At 39.8% G+C, this 13,268-nt stretch overlaps 2 protein-coding genes across 6 annotated transcripts in view; both read right to left on the bottom strand.

Annotated features, from left to right (window-relative positions):
• frmd5a (FERM domain containing 5a) overlaps nucleotides 1–2,028 on the bottom strand; it is a gene marked incomplete at its 5' end in the record, with an annotated part of 60,669 nt that extends 58,641 nt beyond the window's left edge. For both annotated transcript variants that reach the window (XM_083973348.1, XM_083973349.1), the window contains one exon: nucleotides 1,927–2,028. In XM_083973348.1, coding sequence (XP_083829474.1) covers nucleotides 1,927–2,028 — 102 coding nt within the window. The remainder of the gene's footprint in view (nucleotides 1–1,926) is intronic.
• Nucleotides 2,029–4,150: 2,122 nt separating this feature from the next.
• On the bottom strand, nucleotides 4,151–11,890 carry malt3 (MALT paracaspase 3). 4 transcript variants are annotated; one of them, XM_083974337.1, is made up of 15 exons: nucleotides 11,791–11,890; nucleotides 11,388–11,458; nucleotides 11,150–11,274; nucleotides 10,806–10,971; nucleotides 10,531–10,706; nucleotides 10,240–10,336; nucleotides 9,758–9,793; nucleotides 9,431–9,634; nucleotides 8,612–8,789; nucleotides 8,380–8,454; nucleotides 8,032–8,159; nucleotides 6,462–6,611; nucleotides 5,754–5,908; nucleotides 4,959–5,075; nucleotides 4,151–4,849 (listed from the first exon to the last, which is right to left on the bottom strand). In XM_083974337.1, the coding sequence occupies exons 2-15, from the start codon at nucleotides 11,428–11,430 to the stop codon at nucleotides 4,508–4,510; spliced, it is 1,992 nt and encodes a 663-aa protein (XP_083830463.1). In that variant the 5' UTR covers nucleotides 11,431–11,458; nucleotides 11,791–11,890; the 3' UTR covers nucleotides 4,151–4,507. The 4 variants fall into 4 exon arrangements, with proteins under 4 accessions (XP_083830463.1, XP_083830465.1, XP_083830464.1 ...); XM_083974339.1 differs by having other exon boundaries at nucleotides 10,806–10,944; XM_083974338.1 differs by having other exon boundaries at nucleotides 11,809–11,836.
• Between the last annotated feature and the right edge of the window lie 1,378 nt (nucleotides 11,891–13,268).

Genomic DNA, 13,268 nt, shown 5'->3' with positions numbered 1-13,268 from the left:
TTTCTGCTGAAGGTGGCTTTAATAATAAAACGGACACCATGGAGATGACTCTGTCATTGTGGAAGATGATACCTGGTTCAATGTCAGAAAATGGAAAGAGTCAAACCTAAGCCAGGGGGACAAATTTGAATTTGGAGCCATTGTACAGTTTAAGGGAGGGATCGGAGTGTAATGGAAACAGGTCTAGTGGGAATAAAATCTCAGCATGTGAGAAACAGAAAGAAGGTGAAAAAGAGTAAGAGGGAGACACAGAAACACATAGAGAGGGAAAGAGAGATTGTGAGAGACTGAGAATATATGACCTAGTTATGCCTTTTAGTTTGCATTCTCGAGGTGTCCTGGTATCCTAGGTGATTCTGGTTTTTGGGAGGCAGGAAGGCTTAAAAGGAAGGAAGGAAGGAAGGAAGGAAGGAAGGAGGGAAGGGAAAAGTTAGCCAGGAACATGCTTCAGTGGTTTGGCTAGTCAGGTAGATTAGCCTGCTCCCTCCCAGGGCAAGGTTAGACAGAAGCATAGTCAGGATGCCAGACAGTCACAGCAGAGCCAGTGCATGCTCCTCTTTCACTCCACTCCCCTCCTTCCAGCCTGCTGACGTCAGCCACCCAGACCACACGACTATGCTGCAAACAGCACACCTGCTGGCTTCACAGTCCATCTGGACCGGCTCCATCTCTGGCTCATCTCGCCAAGCAAAAATGCAGGTCTCTCTTTACAACCTGGGCACACAGTCACGATCCTACAGTAATTGCAGTATCCATTTCTTGATAACTGAAGGCAAAAAGGAGGAATTGTTGCAGTGCAGCCTGCTGATGGTAACAGATATCAAAGTGATAATACACATGCATGTCTTTTTAATGTTTCATTGTTGCACATAGCAGGTTAAATATTCATTTTGTTTTGTTATTGAGCAGCTTTAGTGTTTCAACATGTTGCTGAAGATTCAGAGAAATCACACGGGATTTCCTCACATCCCTTTCCTAAAATACACGGCATGCAAAAAAGAACTGTTTTGCCTTGTAATTGATGTGACAAACCCCCTCACCTACTTTTTATGAAATCAGCATGAAGATAAAACCGCACTCTCATCAAAGCAAGGCTTCTCGTAGTGATATAAAAGGCAGAGAAAGACACTTTTAATATCAGGGCCTGGTCTTGTGTTTACCTTTCAAAGCGATCTGTCTCAGCTGACAAGATCAATAGTTGTGAGAGGAAAACCACTATCAATGTGCTTTGAAAGCCGTGGTCTCTCACTGACAACATCCAAGTCCTCCATCAACATCACAAGGCACATTTTAGCCACGCTTCTGCCAGTGTGTATCTCAAAGAGCCACATTGTGTAACTTAGTAGGCATGTTTTCAAGAGCAGCAATGGGATACCCTCCGTGCATTATTGATGTCAAAGATTCAAGGGAAACTGCATGAGCAGCAACATGAAATGATGGCGTTTAATCCAACAACAAAAAAAAAGCACACAACAATCCAGCCAACACCACAAAGCAGAGGCAATTGTCTTAAATTTTCTTTTTAAAAAAGACACTAAAATTGTGTAAAGTCCTTTTGGCATCCCATCGGGTGAACCATGTTAGTTTAACAGAGCTCCCTGACGTCTCTAAGCCTACCACCGAATTAATTGACAGGATCTGGTATAATGATGGGTCATGTGGAGGAAGTGCATTAACACTCCCCCCTGTGAATCTGCCGTATGTTATTTGAAATGACAAAAAAATAATAATTCAACACATTCCTACTCAGGGTCAGCATATGTCCTATTGGTAGACACCAGCAGCCAGCAGGACGTGCAAGCACTTGCTGTCTCTTGTGCCCAAACAGTCGCCTCTCCGTCTGTCTGCCAGGTCAGACACAATTGCAGCGCTATTCATCAGCGTTGTGTGCGGAGTGAATACAACTGTGGTCGACAGGTGACTAACCTGAATGGTGCAAGTATATTCCGTATCGTCCAGCAGTCTGACGGTGCAGCTGTATTCCCGCTCAAGATTCCTGATGCTGCCACTCATGAATCGGCTCAACATCTTCTCGGAGATTTGCTGCTCTGCGTCTATAAGGACCAGAACAATAAAAAACTCAATGCCAGCGTGCAAGTGAATGTCACATTGACCACACTCCCCGGTCCTCTAGACGACGACCAGCTGCAGCCACGTATTCAGCCGCCGAGGCGTGCACCATTGTTGTCCCGCTAAGTTTTTCGTGCAGTGGGCCCGTGCTAACAGCAGAATCCGAGGATGCCCGCATCCAGATCCAGAGGCAGCTCAGCCCCGTAGTGTGTCTGTGGTCGAGCCGAGGATTATCTCTCACCACTCACCGCTGCCACTTGAGCAAGCGGGCGGGTCCCAGTGAAAACTGACGTCAAAATGAACCAACGGCAGCGATGGCTTTTTATCCCGGCTCTAATATACAATATAGTTGTTGTGGGGTTTTTTGTTTTGTTTTGTTTTCTTAACGCTGCAATTTGTCCTCACACAATTGCTACCCAGATTTAGAAATATTTTTGATTTTCTTTCATGTAAAGACTGTAGAGGGAAAATAACATCTAGAAGACCCAGACTAAACTTCTGTGAACTGAGGGGTGTAAATTATAAATTATCAGACCTAAATACAAGAGATAAATAAAATATATCCTCAGTTAATTTGGTGGAGGGTACAAGAAGCTACATGAGCATAGGACATTTCTAAAGCACACACAATCCTGTGGAGAAGAAAGGCTATCTGCCTATGATTGCAATCTTTTACAAAGGAACAAAAGACAGACTGGTTGGTTGACCAAAAAGCTACTGGTCTCGGGAGTAATAGCAATATAACTCAAATATATTTTTCAAACCTGAGAGGTGAGCAAGGCATCTTTTATCTGAATTCTTAGTGCATACTTTGGTGAATATTATGTACTCGCCTGCTACCTGCAGGCCGGTCATTGTTAGTGCGCTTTAAATTCTAACAATGCATCCATGGCGTTAACCCGTGCATGAAAGGATTTTTAAAAAATCAGACAGACTACTGTTTGGACTCAAAGGCGTTTATGTAGGGTGGTGCAAGACCCACCCAGGAGAGTGATGTAATTTTACTGTCATTTGATTCAATTTATCTCCAACGAATTACATGTACGTCTATAAATTAGATACAATGGATAGTGTAACTTCACAGATGTTATAGGAAGAAATAAAAGCTGAGTTCTACTCTGAATGGTGTGTGTGTGTGTGTGTGTGTGTGTGTGTGTGTGTGTGTGTGTGTGTGTGTGTGTGTGTGTGTGTGTGTGTGTGTGTGTGTGTGTGTGTGTGTGTGTGTGTGTCCTACCCAAAATTATCAAGCTAAACAGTATGTGAAGTTTCACTTTAAATTAATAAGTAGCCTACAATAAACATCCTTATTAATAGAAAAAATAGGGATTAAAAGATCACCCCATGAATTGCTGATCCTCTGCCGTGACCCGGATTCGAACCGGGGTTGCTGCGGCCACAACGCAGAGTACTAACCACTATACGATCACGGCGAGCTAGCGGGGACTGGTGCACGCCGGGTGGATTTGGTCTATATGACAGTCACCACCCACAGTCAGTCACGTTGTGTCTTATGGACACCGTTACCTTTCAGAGCAGCCAGTTCCCCAAACAGCAGCTTGTTGTTTAACTGCTCAGAGTGAAGTTGCCAAGGGAAACAAGAACGGCAGGTGTAGCCGCTCAGCAGCAAACTAGTAACGTTAGCTAAAACTTCAGCTAAGCTAAGGTTCAGCTAGCGTTCACTGACTCGATAACGTGTTGGACAGACACATTGCCAACAAAGTGGACATGTTACAAGATGGTAAGTTGTGAATATAAAAGCAATTCTTACATTGACGATAAAAAAAAAAGTCGTCTCGCAGTCCTCCATCGTGTTTTAGTTGAATTAACCGACGTCACATTAACTTTGCTAAACGTCGTCTTTCAATCATCATAGTTGGTCTGATAGTGTAACTTACCTAAGTTAACTACGCAGATGTTTACGCAACTCTGCAAATTATGAAATATTTTTGCTCATCTTTCCCCGTAACATTTTAATAAAACACGGCAAAAAGTCGCCCCAGTTCACATGTCAGCTGTTTATCAACAGTTACATTTATTTCACGTAAATAAGACAAAATAAAACAGCAAAATACAAAGGAACCAAAGTGGAAATCTTTATTTGATAAATTATTGACAGCTTTGATAAGTTAGGCTAGCCAGCTTGCCACTTATTAATAAAGTGTCATTCATAATTATAATATTATATACAATTATTATATAAAGGTAGAAAAAAATTAAATGATGAAATGGTTTGCAAAATTAAGTGTTAACGTTTCTTCAGTGTTGAGCTAAGAATTAATAGAAGTCAAATTAAATAAATCTCACTCACTCTCTTATTCATTCATCGTCATCATACAACATACAGATGAGACACATGATCAGTAAATAATCACATCAGTAAAAAAAAAAAAAAAAACATCAAAATATCAACAATGTATTGTGATTCACCCACAAAGGTCTAATGTTGAAAAGCAAAGTCTCGCAGTTCATTCTCATCATTCTCTTCAGGTTCGTTGCTCCTTGTAACTGCAGCTTTGGTGGCACACACCGCCATTCTGGTAAAAGGGCGGCATGAACCAGCCTGAGTCTGAGGCAGCAGTGGCTTACTGCTTGAAATGTTGCCCATACTTTGAGCTGAAGCACCTTCGTGTTTTTTGTTTGTTGCTGCAGGGTTCCTCTTCCTGTTCAATTCACAAGATGCCACCAGAGGTTTTCCGATGTCCACATGTTTGCTTTCTGTCAGGCGTAGCTTACTGTCTGTGTGAGTATAGTGTAGATCCACCTTGATGACCAGTGATTCCTATAACAAACAAAAAAAATTCACTTTTATTGCAAAGACTTTCAGGTGAAGACTTGCAGTTTGTTTTACATAGGGACAGAGATAGGGAATACACATATCACTGGCATACCTTAAGCCTCTGAAGAGCACAAAGTCTCAAAGTGCAGTCTGGGTTATCAGAGGTATTAAATAGTAGAGAGTCCAAATCCTCTGACCTGCCAGGGCCTGAAAATATGTCCTGCATTGTCTAAGGATTAAGAGAAAACAATATTTTGTTAGTATAATGAGCATTTATTAACCAACCAACCGTTTATTAACCAGCCACCTCCTGCATTTACAGTGTTTTGGCAAATATTCTCTGCCAGGATCTGGTGCAACAAGCACTTCAATGAATCAGACACTAGATGTCATTATGGTCCAAGACTTGGTAGCCTAAAGCATTTATGCATTACTAAGAGAAGTGCAGCAGATTACTACATCCTGCCTTGTCTTTGTCTTTGTGGTTGCAGCAGACAGGAAGTCTATATTTGGGCAGAACTTCCTCAAACATGTGAAACGTGGGGGTGAATGGTCAACATTGAGAAATTCCTGCTGGCTGATGGAAAGTGACTGCATGCTACAGTGAGCAACGTGGAATTTATGATGTAGCTAGATAGTACAATTGGGATGACAATGTTAAACCCAATGTTGATTTTACTAACTCACAAAGGAGAAAGTCAGAGCTCATGGTGGTATAAAGGTAGTTATGCATTAATAAAGGTAGTATGTCTGTATACTGCCCATTTATTGTATTTTTTTCACCAGTGGTGTGTATTGTTTGATGTTGTATAATTATGTGACTGTATCAATTTTGTGTGGTTCCTATATGGATGGCAACAAAGCTTGATAGAATTTCTAAAAGTTTTAAGTCAAAATGGATATTTACAGGTTTGCTGCTCAGTGTGACGGTGCAGTCCTGGGTTTTGGGGCCTTTTGTCTTCACAGTGGCAAAACACACCAAGACGTTAGAGAACAAAGCTGAGAAGCTGACTTCCACTTCCACCCCACAACGAAACATCAGTCGTTTCTTCCGTGGTAGCTCTGAAAAAAGATATGAGAAAAGTTTTTTTTTTATACAAAGGGATGAGGCTTCAACCACTACTGTAGCGTGAACCTTGTTAATGCGAGACTGAGGAAGTTCTCATACAAACACAACCGTCATCATAGCATTTCATTGTAAAAAGGTAAAACACATTTGAGGAAGTTGGTGTTAAGGAAGGTGTGAAACGATTACTTCCTTCAATGAAACAGAAAGATACATATAAAATACATATAAAATTAGAGTAGTTCCCTATTTTGATTTATCAAAAGCATGAGTGGATGTTTTTTTTTATATTGTTGAAAATATCACATGAAACCACAATGTCTCTACTTGGTTTGTCACATTTTACAGTGTAGGAGGTGTGACAAAAATAGGTGGGAGAGCAATTCCCCTATCTCGTTGAAGGGGACAATAGATCAGTTTTTCTTTGATGGAAAATAAACAATATTTAGAATTGAGACATTTGTATACATATCCTGTTTGCAACTTGACCTGGAATATAATGAACAGAAGAAAAGAAAAGCATCTGTGGGGACGTTTCTTTCAACTTACCGTTTGCTTGTCTCCAGCAGGCATCTCGCAAATGTAGTTCCTTTGTGTGGCCGGTGGTCCGAACTGGATCTGCGAGGGATCGAGGTTCCTTCAGCGTGTGCTTGATTTCCACCGCCTGCTTTCCTGTGATTAAAGGGTCTCCGGCTAGATCTGGTGTAGCGAGGGGAAGATAATGTAGGTAAATATAATGCCACAAAGACCAGAAAACAAAACTCCACCACAACATTACATTCACATTCAAATTTCCATTTTATTTCCGTCCTCTTTTGAGACAACCATTCCATTGACTCCTAAAATCTTTTCAAACTTTTCTCCACCTACAGCAGCACGTACGCTCGCACTCCTTTTGATCATGGGACTGCCTGAGTTTTGCAATAGCAGTGAGTGAGGAATGAGTGAGCTGTACGAAGAGTTAATCAGATTCACATGGTTGATTTTGAGGAACTTAGGGAAATTTGAAAAACTGGGATGATATTCATATTGTGTAGTTAATATTCACTGTAATTGCGTGGGCTAAATGAGTTTTGGAAAAACCCGTCTCTTTGTAAGATTTAAATATTTGCCTATAAATATGGAAATAATTACAAAGGTTAACAGGTTGGACTGACTGACCAGCACTGACCATGTTTAGAAAAATAATGTACTTTTATGTTTGGATTTTGAGGTGATTTTGTGTCAGTTTTCTCATTGTGTCAGACAAGATGACTGAATATCAGAACCAGAGTTTGTTTTTTGTTTTTTTTGAGAAGTTACTAACAGTGGTGTGGTGCTGCAATTTCCAAAAAAAAAAAAAATTCCATAACAAAAGTTACATTTGTCCACATAGGTATGTCTACATACACACACACACACAGTGCTGTCAGCAGGGCTTCCTGTCCTGCTAGCACTGATTTGAGAGTGAACCCATGAGAGCAGTCACAGTGGGTGCCCAAACGGCAGAGCAGCTGTCTTGCACTCTGCAGCTCTCAGGTTTCTTGCTGTTCTCTAGCCAACAGTCTGAGTTTCCAGAGAATGAGGTCACATGCTAATGGTACCTCAAAAAATTATTTCACCAGAGACCAATTAAAACAGACAAAACACAACGGGCTGACTTGATAAACTGTCAGTCTTGCTCAGTCACAGCTTTAGTCACAAGTCCTGAGTCAATAACACAGAAAATGAGTTGCCAACAATTATAAAACTTGTTTATGGTCCACCCAGTACACCAAAGAACAACCTGTTCCCCTCAGATCTGTTTACCCTGCATCTGCAAGAACTGTTGGCCTACTGAATTATATAATATTACATTATTTATTAATTAAATTGATAAATACAAAAATACAGGCTGAGAAAGTTTTGTACTTTGGGAGGAGAGGCAGTTTATCAGAGGTAGATGTGGACTTTAATCTCAAAGATGAATGATTATTGGTATCAACCAGAAATTCCAAACATATTCCTTTTTATTGTACCCGTGACCACTCACCCACTAAAAACTACACAACATGACCACGACAACAACACCTATGCCTTATTACAACATCATTCCTCAATTTTCTGATTTTAGATTTATTCAAAAAACAAAGATTCTTACCCTCAGACACCTTCTCTAAGACATGTGTGACTTTCTCCGCCTCAAGGATGTGCTTGTTCAAGTACTTAGTGAATATTCCTGTACTTTTCCCTCCGTCCTGGACCTCAAAAGCCTCCGCATCTTCGCATCTGCAGTAGATCATGAAGTAAATGTTACAAACAAATGTTACAACACAATGTATTCGAACAAAGCTACCATAAGATTTTTCAAATTTACATAATGTTACATTTTACAGCATGGTGGCAAAGTGAAATAATGAAATATTGTCATTACATCGCCTAATAATCAATGTACTTGTGCAGTTAAATAACTGAGTATTTCTACATGAGAAGTGTTAAAAGTACTTACGTGGCATAACCGTAAACAGTATTGCCACTAGGATTCTGTGGTGTGATGATTGAAGGTATGCGATCCTGGTTGTACCTTTAGAAAGAAAATACAGTTTTTAGATTAGAAGAATGAAGCAGTCAAAACGAACTCTTATAAAAGTTTACATATGTCTAATTAGGTACTTGATAGATGCAAAAATTGAGCCACTGTCATCTCTCAGTGAAAACTGAAATGAATGAATGGCACCTACCATTTTCTGCAGGTATCCAGTAGGATTACACTCAGAGCAGTTCGTCTTTGCTGCATACTGAGCATGACCCTCTGCACACAGACACAGTTTTCAGGTTGGTATGGCTGTGGGGCATCAACAGCTACCAAGTAATTCCTCCCCGAGCACTCATACCCATGACCCGCATAGTAGAAAAGACCTGTGAAGAGTCACAAAATGCACATCTATTTAATGCTGAAAGACTATAAAAATCACTTTTTAAACTCAAAACTTGCCAGATATCTACACTTTATGTTTCAAATGACATACTGTAAGTTTCCCATTTTCCATTTCGTTATGAACAAGAAAATAACAAAACAAGGTATCATTCCGACTCAGCATGACGGTTACCTTATTGTTTTAATATGTTATGTAATGTCATATTACAGTTGTATGATTGAAATGTGTAGTTGTGTGCACCTGTGTGCTGTTTAATAATACAGAGTGACAGAAATGTAGTTGACCAATGACAGTGTTTATATTTTTAAAGGCATAGTTCTCTATTCGACAAAGTGAGACAGATACAGGAAGTTCCATATATAGCCTGTGAATACTTTAAACACCCATGCTTCTCTTATCTGTCATCGTAGCCAGACATACGTATAGGCAAGATACTATAAACCGCTCGTGGGTTCGTGACCCATGACAACAACAGATAAGGCACATGATACAGCGAAGAAAATTACAATATAATCTTTTTAAGTCTCTACGTCAGAGTTTATATAAGCACAAAAGCTGAATTCATGAATCAGCTGACAAATATAACTAATAAAAACATTAATGGAGGCTTACTTTACTTACCATAAACTCCTCTGTCCAGGAGCTGAATGAACTTTTCAATAGCAGCCAGCATCTCCTCCCTGGTGAGGTCAAGCAGGGATACCACCCTGAAGCCGAGCTGCTGTAGGAGGTTGGCCAGCTCATGCACATCCATAATTGGAGCCATCAAGCCAGGGTGGTTGGAGTAATTCAGGTTTCCAATGAGTAGGGCAACTTTATCAGTGGCTAAGAGGTGAAACTGGTGTTATAAATAGCAACACGAGGAAATTTTAAGACCACAACGGTTTCTCTAACTGTCTAACAGGTTATAAATAGCTTGACACTGAGGTTTTTTCCACAACACCATACCTGTGGGTGATGCTGGAGGAAGCCAATCAGTTTGCACTATAAAAAAAAGAAAAGCAAAAGTCAGTGTGTCTTACAATTACTAATTTCTTGTACTGATCATTTTCAGAGGGCACCTAAAGGGCAATGCAGTTTAGCAATTTCACAACAGTTTTACATTATACGCACTGTACAGACAAGTTACAACAGGAGAAGAAGCGCTGCAAGAGCTAGTTTCACTTTACATCACTTTTCCTGTTAAGTGTCTGAGCCTCGGACCAAACACCATTTGGAGCCTAACAACTTCCTTTTTACTCTGTAGAAATGGGAAAGTACCTCCAGCATAATGGAAACAGCTAGAGGCCTCAGTGCTTAATCAGTGGAATGAGAGGAGTCTGTTTTTCTCCACACCCTTTTCAGTGGAAATGAAGGAAGTAGCGTCTGAGGAAAATAACATGCCCAAAATGGAAAAGAAAAGGCCCCACACAGCCGGCGAAAGTGCTTACCAATGCCAACATCAACCGCTTCAGTCCATCTCTCCTCCAGAACATTCGATATTGAGCACAGGTAGGTTCCTCCATGTTCACTTGTTGCACGGTCAATCTGCAAATATCACAGCAATTCATTTTCTTTTCATTTGTGCCTATTACTCAAACACAAATCAGTGGCAGAAAATTTGCCAAACTTTCGAAATGAATTACATCAGTCAGTGAAATGACACAGTAAATACAGCACAAAGTAAACAATCACTATCAACACTGAGGTTAAGTAACTATTCACTTGTGGTCTTCCCTTACCTGTAGCGTGTCACCAGTCATGTCTTGCAGGGGCTGTCCATTTCTGTACCACTGGTAGTGTGGAGTGGGGATGCCGAAGGCAAAGCAGCGGAGAGTGAGTTTTGTACCATGTCGGACTGTTTGGGGTTTAGGGTTGATGGCAATGTGCGGCTCTCCCTGCCAGTGCAATGGTAAACCTAACGTGTGAAAAGTTATAGACAGATTCAAACCCACAACTCTCAATATGAACCATACGATTACACCATAAATCAAGGCGAGAGTGTCACAATACGTACCTGACTTATCTATGTCTAACACCTTCACTTTCACCCAGTCGCTGAACACACAGTTACAGAAGTGGTCACTCACTCGGCACACATAGAGCTCTGTTTTTTTGGCTGTGATGGTCAAGTCTGCTTGAGTAGCACCCGGCACCTTTTGGGGGGGGGAGGGAAGGGGGAGCTGAAAAATGATAATTATCACAAACATTTTATACCTCCTATATATTTGACTTAATTTGTTGTTTTTAGATCATTCTTTATGTCATGGGATTTTTTTATTGAGCTGACTTGTTTCTCAACAGCTGTAACAAGGGAAATTCATAATGAGATATTTTTTACCAAATATAAAATCCACATACCTCCTGTACATCATTAGTGAACCACTGGTAGTTGAGGATGCCCGTGCCTTCAGCACGGACACTCAGAGTCACTTTGTGGTTCACTGGCACACACACAGAGACAGGATGACGCACTATGAAGATTTCTGGAAGACAGAAGGTGAGAAAATTCAATTCACATGACATCGCAAGTTCATAAACATCTGTTTCCCGAGAAATCACAACACGCTGAAGCGCAATCTAGAAAATAGCAACATACCTCTGATCATTATGCGACAGGGATGGGGACGGGATCCGGTCATCAGTGCATTGTCCTCCTGTTTCACTGGGCTGTAGGGAGTTTGAGTTTCAATGAGATTTTTTTTTTTTTTTGATTCACCCATTAAAAACCACAATAGGCTCAAGTCTTCAATAACTAAAACAAACAAAGAAAAAAAACTAAGAAAACAGTGAAAAGATTATTAAAACTTCGCTTTAAATGTGAACTCGCTGTAGCCTACATAAACCAAGCCTCTAATTTCCAGTTAAGTCAGCTTTAACCGCAGTGTACATTATCCTACTGTAATAGATAGCCTACTGTTTAGAAATGCCCTATTGTAAACATGCAAATGTAACAGTGATCGATAAGACCATCAGTACACTCGTGTTAGTGTGGAGGCTACCTGCCGTCAGTCTCGTACCAGTCGAGCAGCTGTCGGACGTCAGCCAGAAAATGTTTTTCTTCTCTTTAACTTCACTTATTTTATATTGAGCAAACTCTTCCCTTTCCCGGAAGGAGGCAACGCACACACACACACAATACCGTAAGGTGTGTCATATGAGAGCACCGCAAAAAAACAACAACAACAACAACGCGTCTATCACCTGAAATTGTTATTTTGCCTGTGAAATCAGTTGGCCTTTGTGTGTTATTTGTTGAAACTGTCTGAAAATACCAACTCTTTGTCGATTAGATGGGCCGGAATATTGAAAGAGAGATTCGTGTGGAGCCGCTTCTCCAAACATTATGGTAATCATCAGTGGTGGCTTAATCTGTTACTTATACAGTCTATGGTTGAGGTAGAGGGTGACAAAATTTAAACTGGACAAACTCAGTCTTGGCTTTTACTATGATAGATAAACCACACACATACATGCAATTCTTATGTAATGTCCTCACTGACAATATTACTGAACATCTCAATACATTACAACTATGTGACTTTCAAAATAAACAATTAATTGTCCTCTTATTTGATTAACCTTTATTTTTCTTCTATTGTCAAGAGGCACTTTTTTCCACTATGGATGCATAAGTGTTCTTGCAAGTATTTGCAGTCGGCTACAGTATTTAGCCTGAAGTGATCATAAAGCATCATGATCTTTTTTATTGCACCAAACATATTGACTAAGCTGGAAGTAGTCCAATAGCCATGAAAAGGACAGACAGGCAACCCGGTATTGATCATTACAGATATAGTTTTAATTTTTAATTTAATTTTAATTTGAATTTTTGGGCAGCTCAAAAGACAGTGGCTCCTAATACTTTTTTATATATTATGTTTATACATTATCAAATGTTTGTATTATAGTTCGAAACCCTGTCACATTACAAATGTAAAGGTATGACATTTTTACAATCAAACAATTGAGATATTTGATGGATTTGAGGATGTGTTTCTTTTTTTATGTTTGTTTGTTAAAGCTAAATTTTTATTGTTATTTATTTATTTATTCATTCATTTTTGTTGACTCTATGTGTAAACAGCAGAGGGTTTTGACCAAGACACAACCACAAATTACAGATAAAGGAATGTTAACCAGAAATACCACTATACTTTTTTTTTTTTTTTTTACACAATTGTAAGATTAAATAAAACACAGTTGTATAATAGATTCATCCTCTAATGACTGAATATCACAAAGCAAATTGGTTTGTTTTCCTCAAATTTCCTCAAACTAGAAATCTAAAATGACAACTAACACATTGATAGTCTAAAATAACCTTACATCATGAAATCAAAGATTTGGTCAGATGAGCCTGTTTGTGTTATTGATGTGAAATCATGTGAGCATCGAGTGGGTCACTATGTTTTGAGCATATGTTGCAATGAAAAGTGAGAGAATCTGTGCTGTAGCAACCACTAAGCAAAGCATAGAT

This window comes from Trachurus trachurus (assembly GCF_905171665.1).
Source record: "Trachurus trachurus genome assembly, chromosome: 6".
NCBI classification, from domain to species: Eukaryota; Metazoa; Chordata; class Actinopteri; order Carangiformes; family Carangidae; genus Trachurus; species Trachurus trachurus.
Note: the sequence above shows the minus strand (reverse complement) of the source record. Positions and strands in the feature narration are given on the sequence as shown.